Genomic DNA, 20,413 nt, shown 5'->3' with positions numbered 1-20,413 from the left:
GGTTTTAAGGCATTCATAAGCTGTTTCATCGTGTAAATAATAGCCAGCGTCGAGGCTTGATAAGACTGACATTCAAAGCATACGCAAAATCAAATAATTTAATACTTCATCACAGCGAGGTATTGAAGTTTTCTAAACGGGAAAGATAAATTGAAATAAACCATATGTAGCTGGATCGGTTCTTTTGTCCCGTTATTAAAGTAACAGGTTTCATGATAACTGGTTATGTCATAAATTTTGCAGCTTGTCCGTTCATATTTAATTTATGAAATGAGTTATCAGTGTGGCATTATTCTTCATAATTCGTAATGTCTGAGGAATGTAAAATAGATTTACTTTGGTTCTGACTGGGCTTCTTCCTTACGATAAAATACTACTTCGTACGGTATAATTAGAGTAAAACATATGACATTAAATTAACTTTTACAAAATCGTAAATTGAATACTTCCGTTAATTCTTCTGACGGATTCTCTTCTGCATTTGTATTCTATCTAAAATCTCATTTGTCATTCATGTTGTGGGTGTATTTGAATGCTATGATAAACAAAGTTAACTTGTGCTATCCATTCCTTGGGAACATTTTTGGAGAGTGAAAAAAAAAACTTTCTCGACGTATCAATGCAATGTCAAAGTTTCATCTAAGACAAAAAGTAATATTGAATTACTTTCTATGATTGAGATCACGTGTTAATCCGTGGGCCGATTCTTAAGGACTTAATGTTCAAATAACTTTCTCTTTGAGAAATATATAAGTGACATATTTGGTCAACATTCATAAAAATATTATAACGTACTTAAAACAATAATTTTCTTCTTACATAATTGCACACCTGCAACATGCATAAATTTTACAATTTATAAAAAATAAAAAGGTGTCAAAGAAGTTTTGACACTTCTAAAGTGCTCTGAAAATGATACTAAATCATTATAAATCTGCTATAATGAAATTCTGCAGTGGTTATAGCCCTTAATGGTAGTAAATCTACCATCAAAAGGTCTTATACTCATATACTTTAAACAGGCATAAAGGTGTAATATGTTTCTAACCATATAAATGTGGGCAATTGTTCATACCTTGTGTTGATATTCTTAGAGAAAGGCTCGTTTGATTTTTAAAACCACTTTTCCACACTCAATGGAAAGATGGTTTATTTTTGAAAATAAATTTACTACAGTAAATATAATATTAAACCAAGTGTTTGAAATAACACCTATGAGTGACTTTAAACAAGTTCTTTATTGATTCAAACACCATCGAGGAGAGCGTATTATTCATCTATGTGCAATAAATAAATAAAATTTTCTTGCTTACTAGTCCACTTAAAACCTGTTATGTAACGGAAAGGTTAACACCTTTCGCGTGAAAATACTGCCTTAGGATCAAATGTCTTTTATTATTTTAGAATTACCTCACAACTTTTAAACGAAGTTCGTAACCGGCAAACACGTCGGGACCGTATATCATTTTTATGCCTTGCTCATGACACTTCAATCTTCTGTTTTAAAGGTATTGAAGTTACAAGTACTCTGGAATCTTTAGTTTTGAAGGTAAAAATACTCACCGAGTTAACCCTTTCCCGGTGTAAACAGAATGGTAATATTGACTGGTCTCTCGAATTCCAATTCCATAGTAATGGTACCTGAATGAAAAAAATATTAATTTCTGAATTAAGTATGAACTACCAATTTATTAAACACTCAGTCAGTTTTAAAGCTGAATAGAATTTATCCGCTTTATCATTTTTTCTTTTGTTTTTTTTGTGTTTTTTTTTTGTGTGTTTTTTTTTTTTTTTTGCAGTTTACGAAAAATCCGACTTCCATGTAAAGGGAAATAAAATTGCAAGTTAAGATATTTATATATTACGATAACAACGAAATCGCATAGTTCCATAGGTTTAAACAACATAAAACTGTCTTAATATGTGAATGTGTAGAAATTATTGTTACTTAAGCACAATTTATAAATGGAGTAGCAATATATATATATATATTTTTTTATATATCTGAAAGATGTTTATTTGAAGAGACCGTAGATAGATAGAACCAATGTCTATGCAGCCATGTTTTGTTCACTTGAACTTCATTTGCATATGGTGTTTATATCCATGAATGAATACATACTTCGAATGACCTCTGGTTCCCAGACGACGAGTGGTAAGATGAGGAAATTTTTGACGAATTGTCTGAAAGAAATTATAGTACAAAATAAATACAGGTTATTAGTAGCCAATTGCAACAAATACCTTCTAAATATGATAATTATGCACTCGGTACAACTTTGATCTAACTCACACTGATAGATATATAGATATATTTTGTCATGGTGATAGAATATTTTAACCCCATTTGCTTTACCTTGCCAAATGTTGCTGCACAGGCAGGTTCTAATGTTTCTTTCCTGCAGAAATCTAGGTAATGGGCATAAAGGATACACCTTGGCAAACAGACTCCTTCACATATACAGTAGTTCTCTTCTAACCTGGAAGACAATTAATCAAACGGAGTAACATTGTTGTCAAGTGAGTGTAATTATTATTATTAGTATCTCTGATTTCTGACAATGAAAGTACGCCAAAATCAATGACATGGAAGATTTGACGATTAGCGACTTTGAAGACTTCAGTCTTAGATTTTTATTTATAGTAATGAGTAAAGTGTATGGTATAGAAATATTGCAACACATTTGTATTGCGGAGAGAATAGGTAAAAAATATATTGTAAGAAATTACAATTTCAACATTTTGGTTTTATTAAAATTAGTTCGATCAATTAATTCAGTATTTACGGCTAATACTGAGATAACGACTCTTACGTCATCATTTTCGTCATCCTTCAGGATCCATGCCTCTATTTTCTTATTATCCTTATCATGCTCGTGTATTATTGTAATGATGTTAATGAAACATCGGAGAACAGAAGTCTTATGTCACATTGATTTTCTTTTTTTTTTCTATTCTAAATGAAATAGCTTGAATGGGGACGGTAGGTCGATGACCGATAGATGGACAGGAAGGGAAAAGGCAGATAAGTTGGCTTGAAGACTTATAATATACGGATTTTTTTTATATTACAGTTTACAAAAAATGTGAATAACGTCACGAAAACAGCCCAACAATATATAGAAGCAGGTACGAATTGGCCATCCTCCCGTGATAATTATGCACTCATCATCCTCCCGTGATGATTAAGAGGAAACATCAACAATGCGATCTAAAGGTTTTCAATGACAATTTTTGAACGCCAGACAGACAGACTCTCAGACAAAAGTAGGTCGTTTGGTATAAAACGAACCTTGCTCTTATTGATAATCCTTCATGTTATAAACCATCAAATCTTTATCAGCAAAGGAAAGGGTTTTGTATTAAATATTCCTTAATCAAAAAGAGTTCGTTCTGATTTTCAAAGATTGATCGATTAAGTAATCAGTTATGTCCAGTGAAAATTGATAAAATGGAAAGAAATGTTCTTATATTAAATAGAATATATCTTTATAGGGATCGTGTCTAAACAAAGAAGATTTTAATCACTAAAATTTGACGTTTTCCATTTTATAAATTATTGGTGAAATACAATCTAGAATTTTCAACACCTTAGTTTATACAAAACAACCTTATTTTCGATAGATTATATTGATATTTCAAAGATTATGTAAAGTTGCAGGATACATTCGTGCAAAATATTAAACTTTCATATGACAATCATTTCAAAGCGTACTCAGGTGTTTAATATTGTACAGTTTACTAAGTTATAAGTGTTGCCTTGATTATTCATCGCAAAAGTGAATTAATTAAAAAAAAAATCAGATGTTTGAAGATATGATTTTGCGCCCAACCAAATATAAAAAAAAATGAAAAAAATATATAATTAACCGATATATTACTAACTGTGATAATAATTTTACTACAAGAAAAAATATTGCCAAAGAAATCAATATGCATGCATTGCATATGTAAAACTTTCTTATATTGATATCTTAGTCGGGTGGAACGAAATTTAGTGTTATTTTATTTTATCCTTTATATTTCTAAAATATGTGGTCGCCTTGTAACTTAATCATTTCTTAATAATATCTTTGACACCATACAAGTTTTATACACTTATAAACTACAATGTAAATTTACTCCAATTGACAAACACTTTACACCTAGAGGAGCTCTGCTTAGAAACCCGTAGCGGTCATTCCGTAGTTTCGAAGAAATACGAAACTTTCGTAACTATGTTTTGTTAAACTTTATAGACAGTGATAGTATTTGATAATAAATATTTCCTCCGTCAAGTAGTAAAGTGTGAATTACAATTAAATTAGCCTTTAAGTGAAGAGGGATTACTAGTCACTTAGAGTTATATACTTGTGTTTGTTCAGATACAATTGCCCCTTGCTAGGTTGCTTTTAAGCAGTGGTATGACCGGTAAACATTAATGCAGTGAACGGATCTCTAAATATTGACCCTCTGCTCATTTGCTTTATATATAAGATGATTTATTTACTGTTTTTGTGTGAAAAAGCTACACGTATCCTTTAATGCAACCTGGCTTACGACTACTTTTAAAATGCATGTCTGTACTCCAGTAGATAATTATGTTGCTTACTTGTTTTTATAGATTGTTAGTATGGTCTTTTTATTTTCTTAAATTCTATATGTTTTGCCTCTTTATTTTATAAGTTAGGCGTTTACGCCACTAGGCTTATTATTATTTTTTTAACGAAATATACTATTATTTCGTTCCTGTATTTTGGTTACTTATATCACAACAGTGAAACTGTATGATAAATGACGATGATAAAGGTTAGTATTGTAAAAAAAAATAAATGTAGCCCAATTGCTAACGTTGGCGATGTAATTTTCTACCGCAACTAAGCGAAGTACCACAAGATCTATGGATGTGATTCATAATTAAACTTTTTATGCATTGGGTGGTACAATAGGAAATAATACCATGTTATAAAACTTTTTTCAATGACGTCTTCCTACATTTCTATAAGAAAAGTGCATTTTCTTTTTTATTTAAAAAAGAAGATTTATATTCCTCTAATCTAGCATCGACATTGATCCATTGTCCAACTCGAGTCAGTGGCCCATTTTAACTTAATAAAGCGCATCAATTTATTTCAACATGTAGTCTTATTTTTCTATTTGTGCATGTCGCAATGTCATTAACAATGGTGTGCAAAAGTTTACAAAGGGACAAAATATTTGCAACAGGCTTGGTATAATCTAGTCAAATGCTCGAGAAAAAAGATAAGGAAAAATTTATGTGACAATATACTAAGATCTGTCAAATCCCATACTCTGAGAGTCTTAACACCCCTGTGTGATTTGGTTTTCAGATTACTCAAATCTTCAAAATGATAAATGAATTATATTTTATCTTATTTTTAAATTGTTTTCCAGGCCACCTCTACATTCTACTAGGATGTGCGAAGGCAGGATATATTCCTTTTGTTGCACATTGGTTTAAAATGAGGTCATAGTAAATATAAAGTACATTTGACGGCTATCTCCGGTGGACTGGAAAATTCCCCATTTTCACGTGTGAAATCAACAAAAAAATGATAAATAATGTTATAGCACCATCCTTTTTCTGGGGAACCCCGGCTGGCAACCCTCCTTTTCAAACTGTCCGGATCCGCCACTGAGCAAAAAGTAATACACTAAATGATACTATCAATGTGTTGCGTGACTTGAAAAAAATAACATGCTCTCATTTGTATGGTAGCAAACAAGCAACCAAACGTATTAGATGGGACTGGAATGGGCTATATATGATATGAAGAACTTGAAGTTCCGTACATACAAGTTCCAAAAAAACTTACATTTTTAAATTACTTTGAATGTAGCAGTATAGGTTTCCATTTAATTTGATGCTAAATGTACATGATAAACATGTACAAACTGACTAGGGGTGGGGTCCTCGAAGTTATTTTATGGATAAGACGTGTCCTAAGACTATCTTAGGATTCGTCTCTGTCCTAAGTGGTGTTCTCGAAGCCATCATAAGTTAAGACGAGTCGCAATTTTCATCCTAACTTTAGGACGACCAAATAAGTGTCCTAAGATCACCTTATCGAGAAAAAAAATACTACAGAATGACCGACACGTGTCGGTTCAAACATATTTTTAAGGAATGTGCATGATTTTAAACTTTGACCTGAATGTTTAACGATTCAGTGACACTTTATTAAAATATGCTACTGTTTCTAGTACATACATGTAACAATCGAAAACCAATAACTTATCCGCTTTTTTTAATTCACACACATGCATATAATTAGGAAGCAATCATTTGATTTTTTTTTGTTCACCAAAATGTGAAACAAAACTATTTTGGAAAAAAAATCCATAGGTGGGGTTCTCGAAGCTATCCTAAGGTATGTCATAAGTCACGTCCTAAGACCAACTTTAGGATGGAGTTAGGATCATCTTATGACAATGTAATTTTTTCGATAAGATGATCCTAAGACACCTATTTAGTCGTCCTAAAGTTAGGATGAAAATTGCAACTCGTCTTAACTTATGATGGCTTCGAGAACACGACTTACGACAGAGACGAATCCTAAGATAGTCTTAGGACACGTCTTATCCCTAAGAAAGCTTCGAGAAAGCCACCCCAGATCACTGAAAATTGACGATTCAAGTTAAATCTGACTTCAGGTGACGTAAACTTTAGCCTTTTAGTTTCGATAGAATTTTTTAGCCAAAGTAATTAAGAAATTGGGATCGCCACGGACATCGACAATAATTATCCTACTATGATTAATTTGAAAAATTTTGGTCAATCGTGAAGTTATAATTTTCATTTAAAAAGTTCACTTAAAATATAAATGAAACGTACAAAGGGTGCCTGTGTTTGATTTATCTAAGGAAGTTCTAAAGGGCCTTGCTTTAATTTTGGTTATCTTTTGTGGTTAGGCAAACACCAATACATCTTTGTATAAAAGACGCTTGACATGTTTTAATGAAACAAATCCAGGCGAATTATACTGTAAAAGCTTAAGGTAACTTTAGAGCCGTTTTCAAAGACAAGAATACAATTGGAATCCCTCCACTTAAATTTGAATGACAGTTTGTTTACACTAAGATCTCGTATGAGGCGTGACTTTGATTTTCGGAACACGTCGGACTTGGGGATGAAGCGATGCTTGTACGCTTATGTCTTTATAAGTAAGCTCCTTAGGAATAGGGGCATTTGGCAAACAAAACCTTGCGATGAAAACAGATTAATGTCTTACGATTGCTGTTATGATATTGTACCTATTTTACTTTTTTAATGTCAAAGATTAAATTTTAGTAGAGGACCGAAAGTCGCTCGGCAAACAAAATGATCAAGTGTTATTTAGTCGATAATTCGGTACCAATTTCAACTGTCTTTTACACAGAAAATGGTCGACAAAACTTATATATATATATATGTAATTTTATGCAAGTCATTTCTTTGATTATTCACTCTATATAGTTTATAGTTGAATTTTGTATAACGAACAGAAATAAATAAATCCCGCATCCTCTGTGTAAGATCTTGCTTAAAAGTACTGCACTCATTAGATGAAAAGTGTTAATTGTCAAGAAGAGGTGAAAAACGTTGTTTATACTACTGTGTTCCACCTCAATGCTTGTCTCATCAGAGACTTTAAGCTAACAGAGTAATATTTAACTTTCTCAAATGCAGTTTATTTTTTAAATACGTCCTTTGTGGTTGTTGTTGCTCACAATCTCTGTTTTTCTTCTGTTATAAAAATATGACTGACATTTCGGTATGTAAATCGGACAAATTGATTTCCATCAATATCCAAAGATATTTATGATATAAATTGAGTAAAAATCAGTAAATAAGCTAATCTAATTAATTTGATAAAACTGGGTGCCGCCATATTGGTGACAGATTCCCAGTAAACAAAAGTGACAGATTTATTTGGTTGATAAAGAACGCAAATACAACAGACTTTTCCGTTATCTGATAGTGGTTCAGAGCTAAAATCAAAAGAGTTCGGGAAACATTGAGAAAACAGAATCAATTGCATTAAATTGCAGTGTCCGGGTTATTATACATGTTCCCCTTTTCAACTATACTCACAGTAATGTTAGTGAATATATGAAAGAGTTCATGCAAAAACGTAATTTCGTCAGAATAGCACAACAATGTTCTATACGTTGCATTTCCACTCAAAGCTACAGCATTTACTATGAAAATATGAAAAAAAAATGTGTTTTCTAAAAGATTCTAAGTAAGGTACAATATTTTACAATTCAGATTTTCATTTGGTACTTTTGTACTATATTCTACCCCTATCAAACATTCTGATGTATTTAGATTTTCGCCTTAATTAATCCAAAATAGTACAAACAGTACTTAAGTTCAATAGGTACTTCTATCTATACATATCCTTCAGAAAGCAAATACTATCCATATCATATATTGACATTTACAATAAAATAGATACATGATAATATAGGAATAGGTTTTGAGGAATGGGTCTTGTGTTTGTTTTACACATACGTATCAAATAAATAAAAGAAATACAAAATTAGTTGAGTCATTTTCTGTCTAATAAATGAAAGAGGAATCTACACAGCAATGATAGTATGGGCAGAGATAGTGTTACCATTTACTGCACCCCATTGCTTTTCCAGAAAAACCGTAAGAGACACATAAATCGGTAAAATGCTTAAAATTGACCTTTTTAAGTAATCAAATTTATAATTATTTTATTAAATAATGATAAAATATAACCTTGATAATAGTGTAGCAAGAGATTTTGAAAATGCGGTCCAGAAAAAATGTGTAAAAGGCTATTTTTTTTTATTTTTTTCATTTTTCTACCTTCGCCACTGCCATCAACTAAACAATAGTAATGCTACGTATATAAATATTTAAGAAACCGCGAGGGCGAATTCACAATGATGATAGCAAGAAGCTGCCATATAAGCATTGCGCAACCCCTATGAACAGTATATTTTGTTTATGTTCGAAACATACTATAAATAAATAACTAAAGCACACTTGGTAAAGGGAAAGAGTATCAAAACAAGACATATATTATTTTCACTGAAGTAGAATAAAGGTTATGTCCAGGATTATGATTCAATGGGACTGGTTTTTTTTAACGATTTCAAACAGCCAAACGTCTATTTGGTTGAAGTCATTTAGGGAACATCATGTGTGTTCATTGATACATATTTACTATGATAATCCAAGGACTAGACCAAACTAGATCTTCGAAAAAGACCACTTCCCTCTGATGACAAAATACAGACAACACTTTCCCAAACTTAAAAAAAATATGTATATCTGTATATGCACCTATTTTCTTTTCAAATGACACCCATGGCATCTGTGGTAAAGCTACAACATGGTATTTCTGTTGAAAAATGTGCCCCAACTCGCCCACCCTAAAAAAAGTAATAAGATGCACGTTTTATCCAGAACACCCATTACAACTGTTTCGGGTTGATTTCTAAGGAATTTCAAGCGTCCTATTTATAAACATTAAAGAGCCAGTAAACAATAAGAAGAAGAGGTTACTGCTGGTTTGAGTGTTGACATTGTTTTGGTCAACTGATGTCGCCTTTGTGTTATCTGCTACATCAACGGTTTATAAGTTTGTTATTGTTTGTAGAAATAATTTCGTAAATTCCGTCAAATTCCTGATGTATTCTATACAGATACATGAGAAAATTGTAGAATTCCAGGCCCACTGTTAGAGCAATGAACTCGTTCAATTTAAATATATCAACAATACGTTTTTCATACGTCAATCAACTTTGATTTTTACATTCTTTTTTATATTTTGATACTGCTAAAAATAATTTTTGTGTTGCTGGTGGTTATCGGATTCTGAAATGACGGATATCTATTTTATAAAACACCAATCCTTATACCAAATAATTTTGAAGGAATATCACATATTTGCATATGTTATAGCACTCGAAATAGATATCAGTGAATTAATAGAAAATAAGTATTGTTTGGAAACAAAACTCTTCTGACATTTGCACCAAGTTTATATATAACTTTATGATAGTTTAACGTTCATTAACCAGTGTTAAGTTGTTTTCAATCATCTTATTTTGACAGTGCATAACTATTTGTATGTTCGATATCATTAAGGCGTTACGTCACTTCCGTTTTGGCAGTTTTACGGTAGAGCCTTTTATCGGGAATCAGATAAACATGGCTCGAAATCAGACTTCAAATTAATTTGGAAAATGATATCACCGATAACAAGAAAGATAAAATGCTTAGCATTTGGGACAGTCAAACTCTCCTTTTAAGTTTATATTGAGAAATGGGAAGTTTACCAAAAAAAACTGGATTTAACATTTTGACAAACTGGGAAATTTCTTTTAATTTGTTTAGAATGTGTGTATCTTTAACGGCAATATGTATCCGAAAGTACCATGTTTCTGTACTTCCCATCATCGTGCAAGAAATCGAAAGCAGATTAAATGGGTGATACATGAAGTTCAACTGTCATTGGAGTTTACCTATACTTTTATTTTCAACTTTGGTCAAGTCTTCAAAATTTTTGAATAATATCAATCAAAGAATTAAATAGAGGTAGATATAACTTCATAAGCCTAGTTTTAAATGGTCAAGTGTGTTGGAAACTTGGCTAACTACAGTAATGGCGTGATAAAGTAAGTGATAATACAGTAATGGTGTGATGAAGTCAGTGGTTAACAACGTGCTTTGTCATCCCAAATCATTATTGTAGAAATAACCCTTTGTTTTAGTAAAAGTCAGTGGCTTTGTTGGATAATTAGTCCAAATTATTCTCACACATAGACCATTTTGATATAATTTAGAACGTTTTCCGTATCAAGTTAATGTAATCCCCAATCTTAACATGATAGTCGTTATCTTCTCTCTCGATGGCCCTTTTGATGATATTTGTCGGAAAAAAAAATACATATATATAATTTTGTATTTTTTATCTTATCGCCAGGTGGTTTGTAGCGGGTACAGGCACGAATTTCAACACACTGAGACTACAAGAAGATATTATGATTGTAAAATTTCAATAAGCACTCGATATCAACTTGTAAAGTCACCTATTGAACTAAGAACCATGATAAATGCAATTTCATAAAACGCGTATGTGGCCCGCTGTGCAGTTTTCAAGATGGCGACTCATTTGACAGCCACTCAAAAATGCGTAATAGTTGATTTATATGTACATTGCATACACATTTCGACAGATAACAAAAAGCAAATAATATGTATAACAAATGAAGAGGATATCTTCGGCCCTTCAAAGGCAAGTGAAGTGTCTTTTGCTTATGTACCACCGGTTTTTGTCCATGTCGGTGACTATGGTTCAGTTGTAGACATAGAAGGCACATAGCTTTTTGATTGTATATTCCAACCTCCTCTTTCGTACAGACAACAAGTTGACAAAAAGAACATAATTCAATATGACTAAGATTATTTTCAAGTATAAGAGAGACAATTGTTTTCTGGTTGTACAATACATGGTGATAATACGGATTTCTAAGTAGACTTTGGTAAAAGTGTTATACCCCTAATGTGCTATTCCCCTATTGTATAATGGGTAATTTATCACTGCAAGCCGGTAGGTCGGAAACTGTTATTTTCAATCGTATAGAGTAAAAAGCATTTCTAAAATCGGTTGATTCAAATCTGCATTTTACCATACATGCATGAAGAACCTTCAAATACGACCTTTGAAGACCTGTTTCTTAAAGTGCCTGTGTACACTGTACCCATAATTTTAAAAGCCATCAGATGTAAAAGTAGATGGGTTATTGTTTATATTTCATAAAAGCATATTGGTGTTTTTCTCTAGTATGATTTCAACAGTAAATGGAAAGGTCAAGATTGCATGGCCATTTGTAAAATGTCACAGAAGTTTTGTATATTCAAGTACAGTCCACACAAAGAACCATGAAAACTATGGATTTGCAAGTAGAAAGTTTATGAAAACCAATGTATAAACAGCATCAGGAATGGAGCGCATAAAACAAGGGAATGTCTTTTAAAAAATCTGCATATTGTACAATTTGCCTGATCGTCAAACGGAGAAATATCGCATAATTATTCCAGAATACAGTTCGTGTACGGGTAGAGAGTTAATTATTCTGGCAAGAGACGTCGCACATCGTAATCTTATCAACTCTCTTATTGACTTTATAAGCCCTCGTGAATAAATTCTGGAAGCTTTGTCAAACAGTTGTTCTTGAATGAATATCAAAAATACAAACATCTCACTTATTATGAATTGTTCAAGTAACCGAAATTGGTATTATCAAGGACCATTTCTTATTCCCATTTAATGCCTTCTGTAAGTGAAGAATTTCAAATTTGACACTGTTTGGAAAACAATCATCAATTTTCCAGACAGAAAAATGTAAAAGTTTGTCGAAAAATCGTTCAAATTTTGATTAGGAATACACTTTGCAGCACCCATTCAAAGAATCGATGAGATCAATCCTATACATGACTCACGTCGCTTAAGGACGCTTCAAGCCTAATACAAAACTGTAGGTCTATAAATAGTCTATGGTGTCATCTTTAAGGTTTTATATTTTCTGGTCGTAAACTACGGTAATATTTTGTTCGTGTACACTTTTTCAGATGATCCTGCAAAAAAGTTCGGGGTTTCATTCACTGGCAAAAACATATACCTCGCCTAACGGTAACTACAATGTGTTTGACTTAATTTTTCTGCTCTAGGAATTTAAACAAATTTATATCGCGTTAATGACCAAAACCTTAAAGAAAAGAAAACACCTCCTAAACAAGGTATTGAGACAGCTCATGTGGAATGACCAATTATATACTAATATTGAAGTGTAAAAACGCCAAAAAAAATAGAATAATAACAAAATTTCAGTCTAAGGATATGAGACAAGGCAAGCGGAATGACAAAATATCTGCGTAAAACAATCAATATCAATCGACTTCTAGACGCCGGGTTTTTACAGGAACGAAATGCATTTCCTGTGACACCAGAAATGGGAACAGGAACTCCGATAGACAAAATGGTTACCTTTAATGACGGTTTTTATATGATTTGCGTCATGAAATATAACATACATGTATTTGCGTTTTTACACATACTTAAGTTAAATTCTTTTGAAATACGATGCCTTCAGAAAGAATGCCCTATAGAGCTTGGAATTTAGATAATAATTCCTGCACCATGATTTTTATATGCAAGTATAATTCTATCCCGAAATCTGCAGAAACTTTTGCAAATTTTCACAATTTTTTATCCATATTACAATAAATTTGACATCACAGTAGGGAAAGCAGCACATATAGCCTGAAATGTTTAACGTTTCAAAGGACATATAATAAATTCCTGCCAAAGAGAAATTCAGAGATCCCAAGAAATATGACTTGAAAGAAAAATAAACAAAAAACTCACCACTGTAGAGTAAGTGCCGTCTGCTTCTTTTTGTCACGCATGATTTGAGCAACTGTTTTTTTCTGAGGTTGTGGGTTGCCGGACTGATCCCCATTATGAATTACATCACTTTTATCGTCGTCATCGAGAACACTATCTTCGTCGGTAAAACCAGGACTGTTTTCATCTGTTTCGGGCTCTAGAAAAACGACTGTAAAAATTTCATCCTGACCTGTCTAATAAGTTCTAATTGACCTACTTACGAGTATGCAATTGTGTAGAAAGAAGGAAATCGAATAGTTGATGTCTACTCACCGCAGGAAAAGGGATAAAGCGGACAAAAACAAAACCGAGCAAAGTTAACTATTGTCAAAATCGTAGTCGTGGTTACACTTTGTCAGCATGATTTAGATAGTGGTAAATTAAAAGGTAAAATTTTATCAAAATTGGCCGATTATTTAAAGAAAAATACAAAAATGTGACACGCTTTATTCAAAATAATGCTTAACTTAAAATGCTAAAAAATGTTTATTTAAACTGACGTTTCCACAAGAACAAGCACTGTATGTTATTTCTGATACAGAAATTTCGAAATAACTTGGATATAACTAGTCTCATAAAGCTTCGAATACATCTATCATGACATTTGATATTTGGTGACATTGTATTTACTGTAGGTTTGAACATCCAAAGAGGCTTCGTTGACGTAGTGTCAGTCAGCAGACGACCGAGGAGACTGCAGTTTACACATTCCCGCCAAGATAAAAACGATTATTATCTTCACAGAGATTAAACATCGCCATTGAAAATTATAACAAACAGCTTATGAATTGTTTAATGTGGTTAAATTCAAATTGATAGTGGTGATTTTCTAGAATTAAATGTGGTAAACTTTCATCTCTGTAAATGATGAGGGTGTTGATTTAAAGTGGTCTTCTACTTGCATAAATATTTTGTTTAAGTGGATGATGCGAGTTTAAGTAATCTCTCGACGATCTTTTGAAGCCAATGCGGAGGGATATAATAGGGCTGATAAAAAACCTAGAAGCATAAGCTGCCTATACTCTAGATCAGCTGCTTAGGTGTAAACTGGGTCTTAATGTAGTATTGCTGGGGTATAAGAGAAAAGATAGAAAAATCAGAGGTAGAACTCTCCGAAGTAGACTTAATAATGTAAACGCCAAATACTACCAGTAGTTATGGAATCAAACGTACGATCACTGTAATATACCGTAAATTCTAAATGAAACCGACAATTTTTGAAATAACGGTACAAAAAAAAACAAACACTGTGTATGGAGGTCGGAACAAAACGCAATTAATCACACAAGAGAAAAAGGACCCATTCCAACAAATAAGCCAACGAGCAAGCTAGATATTGAATACTAAACTCTGCCAAACTACGCGGACTTTTAGTTAACAGAACTTTTCAAAAGTATTTCAAGGATAAATACATTCAACGCTGAAATCCGGTCACTTTCAATTTTCTTTTAAGAAAACAATAAAGCACCTGATCATATTTCTCTGAACAGGTACTCTTACTCGAGAATGTGTACACTGATGTACATATGCAAGTCATTCCACCACACAGGGGGGTTCGGTAATTATTTCACTTGGAGTACTTTCTACTTAATTGATGATTTTATTCGATGGCTGGGTAAATATACAGAATGTGAAATATTAGATAACATGTCTGTATCCACTTTTCACGTAATATTTCAAAATGCATTATATTGTATTGCTGATTTTCGAAAGTCATAATAAAAGTAAATATTTCAGTACTTCATTTTTAATGATTTGGACTCTAATTGAAAACTGATATGCCATATTCAAATTAAGCACATCATCAATACATGACAAGGTCATTTAGTACGAGGAATTCTTCCTTTTTTCGTGTTTTATTTAAAATTTGAATCTTGCAATTAAAGAGTAATCAAGGGAACCAAGGTTCTAGCGGTAATCAAAGAAATGTAATCCAGGGACAAAGACCAGACATGGAAAACAGACATGCACAACAAAGAACATAAAGTAACTAAAATGATACATACAAGTAACAAAAGCAAATTCGCAACTCGGACTCCACTAAAAACTGGGAGCATGGATCAGGTGCACCGGTAGGGTAAGCGGGTTGGTAAAACAGGTTGGAATTGCCAGATTCAAATGTTTAAACAGTTACCGTAATTCTTACTACAGTTTGGATACATGTTGTTTGTGGATCGTGTGCAATCGTTCAGTAATTTTCTCAATTTTAAAGAAAATAAGGATAGTGAATGAAGGAATTTATTAATCAACTTAAAAATTCTATTAACATAATGTGAAACACTCAAAATTCAGAATTGACAGGACTGAGAGCAAGAAATAGCACGAGACGATGGCAATTTCAACAAATAGCACGAGACGATGGGAATTTCAAATGTATTGTAATCATTAAGACATCACACGCGACCTATTTCTTTATCAAATAATCCCATATAAGCTTTTGTTTGGTAAAAAAACGGTCCTTAATCCTGAAAGACACGAAATATATACCTTAAAATTTGAGATTAAAGATGGCGGCCGTGGCAAGTGACAGATGAAAACGACTATTACAATGTCTGCTTATATAAACATGCTTATGTAATAATCCTAAAGAAAACCCCGTTATTTAAAAGAGGTTAAGTTCAGATTGGTCAGTTTCAATTTTGTAAAATTTTCTTAAGTTTTATTCTTTGAAATCCTCAATTCAATAAGATCCTCATATAAGCATTACTGCCTCGGTATCAAGTTTAAAATCCGTGAAATACTTCATTTATATTCTAACATGTCTTTCTTTATATGGAACTTCACTCTGAAGTGACGTTTATGGAAGATGTGATTTACTCATCCTTTCATAAGCATCTTCATATGTATTTATTTTATATACTTTCTGACCAGCTAGAATTGTTCAAATGTAGTTTTAATATTGTCATCACGCGTCAACTACTACACGGAAGAAGAAATTATGCACGTTCACATTATGCAGAACGGTTCCTTTAAAACCAAAAAAGGTTGTAGGGCATGTGTTCTATACTTCTGAGTATCAGACAATTATTGTTATATGGCCCCAATAAAGCTATGATAAGAGAAAAATGTGTGATTTACGTAATGAATACTACAAAAAAAAACTCATAATTCATGTATTTTACGTTCTCGTATCATTTTCTTTTTTTTTTAAGAAAAACTCGAATTTTGTCTTGCTAGTCTCTAATACAAATTAAGAAAATATTTTTTTATATGCAGATGGAATTTAATACATGACTGGAGATATAATGTTTTGTTTCTTCTGTGTCGCCTTCTACAGCACCGAATAGTGGACGTAATGATGCGTTTTATTTTTTTATTGTTTTTTTCTTAACTTATTTATCAATTGTGCGTACTGACCTATGTGAATTTTAAGGGTCTTGTGGCCCGGGCCCCCAAATGACAGGAGTTAAACTGTTATAACTACGAAAAATTGTCAGAATTAAAAATATGTTAAGCCTCCTGGCTAGCTCTTTTGTTATGTATACAGTGTAAATATGTTTTTATATCAATATCGTAACCACAAATGAGTTTATAAAAAAATAAGGTCCCGGGTTAGGCCCCTCCCCTTTTGCAACTCTCTGGATCTGTCACAAAGTAATATGAAGTTTATCGGAGACATTTTTTGCATTTATGATTGAAATATAACTTCCTTTTTATGTTTTTAATGTAATAAAGTCTTACCTTTTCATGTTCGCTTTGTTATAAAAAAAAAGTCATAATGATATTATCTTATCTCATAGTATGTGTGAAGATTAATATCAATTATAATTGTAGTAAAAGCATCAATATATTTTAATCAGAATTGCTTTATTTTTTAATTAGTCCTTATAATAGATATGTTTAACAGTGTATCATCTCTGTAGTGATTAATCTTACATGTTAAAAATGACTTCACCAAAGCAAAAGGGCAGAATAAATTTGAACTTGATGTAATTTCTTATTCCTTCAATAGAAAAATCGAATCAATAGAAATCTTGAAACCTTGGTTTCAAATTTTAAAATGTTAAAACATCATATACTGTTGCTCACAATTTTCCCATATGATTTTATATTTTTTTTAAATGACGTTAACCATTTCCTGTGTTTACGTGTATTGTTGCATGTAGTTTTCATAATTTAGCAAATCTAAAATCAACTAATATTGAACAATGAACACGGTAAAATTTTAAACAAACAATAACTTTCCATAAGTTTGCACAAAATGTCAAAATAATATTTTCATAATTTTATAAGTTTACACAAATAAGCCACTCGTTGGAGTGCAGGAAGACAAATGTTGTAGTTTTTTAGTGTATTTTCCCACACCTTTGCTTTTAACTTTTGCACGAATTTAGGCAACTTTCTTTCATCCCTTGAACACGACGGAAATTCACTGCACCTGTGCAGAACTGTAAACGCATTTAGTGACTAGCTACATTTTCGAGGTCTTGTTTTCTTTCGGAGAGATTTTATCATTTTATAAACATTTTATAAATATTTTGTACATTAAAGCAATTTAATTTGGACGGCTGAAGAAACACATTTGATAAAGGTCATTTATATTTTGTTATTAATTTAAAATATGATTGTTTAATATTCATATAATATTATTTCGTGCTCGATTTCTTCATAAGACGAAAAAAAAACATACTATGACCCAAGTACACATGCTTGAAATTTTCATATGAATAAATTAAAATCATCCAACCGTTATAACAAATAAATTTGCACCATGGTACACATATTACAAGACAAACATTCCCAATATATCTCAAGAAGAAGAGGGCCTTGCATTGTCAAATCTTTTGTGTTAACAGATTATATTTGAAGTACTTAGATAGTACAAATATGACACAATTCGTGCACTACCCGCCGATTTCAGTTTAATTTTTCGCTTCTTTTTGACAATCAAATTAGTCAGTGCAAAATACGACACGATTTTTTTTTATAAATATGACAGCGTTTGCAAATGTTTGTTTAAAGAATTGAATGTTTGTATTTTTGTGTGTATTTAGATTTCTTAATATTGTCTTATCGATTTATTTGATAAAATGTGATTTTAGGTCAAGATTTAAGGGCCAAATTTACAGCACGAACCTAAGATATTGACGGAAAAAACTTCTTAATTTTGATCGGTTTTAAAAGTATCGTGAGAAAGTTTGATCGAGGATGCAATATGAAACAAATGGATCTTTCCAGGAAAATCTTTCATAAATATACTTTTAAATTATAGTATAAGAAAGGAGGTGTTTTAGTGCTTGTTTGTGGATGTATTCGTTTCCACGCGAAATCATACTATTTAAATTAACCCTATTCATTTTTAAATTTATTTTGTTATTGTTGACCAGCTATCGGTTTTTGAAGCGCAGATGTTTTTTTTCATTTAACTGATCATAAACGTCGCGGGAAGATGCATGCAAAATATTTTTCTATCACAATACAATGCAAGAGTCTCGACTCAAGGCAATAAACAACCGTGGGCATTAGATTATTAAAATGTTTAAACACACCGAAAAAATATTGAAATTATGTAATTTTGGCATGGTCATATTTTTCTCATGCAATAAAAGAAAAAGTAAAATGTTTATACAACTATTATTACCCCTCTTAATCTAAGATTTATTGCATACAACTCCACTTTACAATTTATCAGCAAGTTATTCAAAAAAGGGAATAGCTTCTTCAAAATCCAATAATATAATATTTCAATATCTACAAAGCTATAAATTCAAGCAATAAATATGCTCAAAAATAATGTCCGAAGTGTGAAAAGACGTAAAGATAAATAAACCTAAAGGTAAAAATCATGAGATGAAGTTTACATTGAATACTTCAAGTACTCCGGAATAAAGTCTGGCTACCTCCGTGAACAAGGTGGGGTTTAGTTACCGCGGTATTGTTCGAATTCTGTACGTCGGTCACTTTCTCCAATATTTTGGATCTTCAGGAACGTACTCACGGTGTAAGATCAAACACACGAGGAAATAATAGTACTATCATCGATGTAGGAAGATTGTAAACAATATACGACATTTAACAATCTATTTTAAATCGGAATAAAGACTAACCCACAAAAAAAACCAATTACTGTGCAAAAATCTAATATTGAAATTAAAATGGTAAAAATATTTACCATAGGAAATAAACGCTTCTTATATTGAAAAGTTTAACATGTATTTCGTCTTACCAGATTTTAAACTGCTTCTTATTATTTTTCTGGTTTTCTCATCATTGTTATTATTATTGTGGTGCGACAAGGATCCGTGATCATTAGTCCCATCTACAGCAACTTCCGTCTCAGAATTAGCATCTCCACACATGCGCTTTGCAGGTGTAGGCATGGTGTCTATTGCAATATCCAACATTAATGAAAATATCCCGTTTCGCCTTTACTTTCGCCCTTTTCACATAAAATTACATTTCCACATAAAGTACTGTCAATACAAACTATCTCTATGCTGCTGATAACGAAAACTATCCAGATTCGTAAATAATGAACAATGCAGGTAACGATCCTTAAATTTAAACCTTCCTCGTTTAAAGTTTTGTTTATTTTTTACAAATCAAATACGTTTATGGGTTGATGTCCACATTTTGGCAGTTTTCACCTGGAAAAAGTAGCTTCATACTCTATATAAGAATATAAATCATATTGAACCCTGATTAAGGTAATATTGATTTGGTTTCGTCACGTGACTTCGGCTGTTATGTCCGATATGAAAAAGATAAGAGGTTTTGCAATAACTGCTCTCTTATCAAAACCCTAATCCCGCCCCGATTTGATAAAGTTTTCATCCGATACTTTTAAGGATAATATCTTGGTTTATTCTTCACACGAAAGTTTGTTTCGTTTTAAAAAGATCCGATTGAAAAGGAAACGTAAAAATAAAATAACAAAATTGCCTTTTAGAATACGATTACATGGACTTGACCAGAAATATTAATCTCGTGTCAAAGTTTTCGTTTAAACTTCTGTATATAAATCCAGTACACTTACTAAACTTTGAAACATTAATTTTAAG

At 32.0% G+C, this 20,413-nt stretch overlaps 1 protein-coding gene across 4 annotated transcripts in view; it reads right to left on the bottom strand.

Annotated features, from left to right (window-relative positions):
• The window catches only part of LOC148609559 (DNA-binding protein RFX6-like), a 40,670-nt gene extending 20,576 nt beyond the window's left edge, over positions 1-20,094 (bottom strand). For 2 of the 4 annotated variants that reach the window (XM_088540733.1, XM_088540735.1), the window contains exons 1-5: positions 19,579-20,094; positions 13,392-13,581; positions 2,357-2,480; positions 2,123-2,184; positions 1,564-1,641 (exon numbers count right to left, since the gene is read on the bottom strand). In XM_088540733.1, coding sequence (XP_088396859.1) covers positions 1,564-1,641; positions 2,123-2,184; positions 2,357-2,480; positions 13,392-13,581; positions 19,579-19,756 — 632 coding nt within the window. In that variant the 5' untranslated portion in view covers positions 19,757-20,094. The remainder of the gene's footprint in view (positions 1-1,563; positions 1,642-2,122; positions 2,185-2,356; positions 2,481-13,391; positions 13,582-19,578) is intronic. The other 2 variants (XM_088540734.1, XM_088540736.1) reach the window with 1 other exon arrangement.
• Positions 20,095-20,413: the final 319 nt, after the last annotated feature.

Source organism: Perna viridis, chromosome 8 (assembly GCF_037379345.1).
Source record: "Perna viridis isolate PV_CMFRI_1.1 ecotype Kerala chromosome 8, ASM3737934v1, whole genome shotgun sequence".
Classification (NCBI taxonomy): domain Eukaryota; kingdom Metazoa; phylum Mollusca; class Bivalvia; order Mytilida; family Mytilidae; genus Perna; species Perna viridis.
Note: the sequence above shows the minus strand (reverse complement) of the source record. Positions and strands in the feature narration are given on the sequence as shown.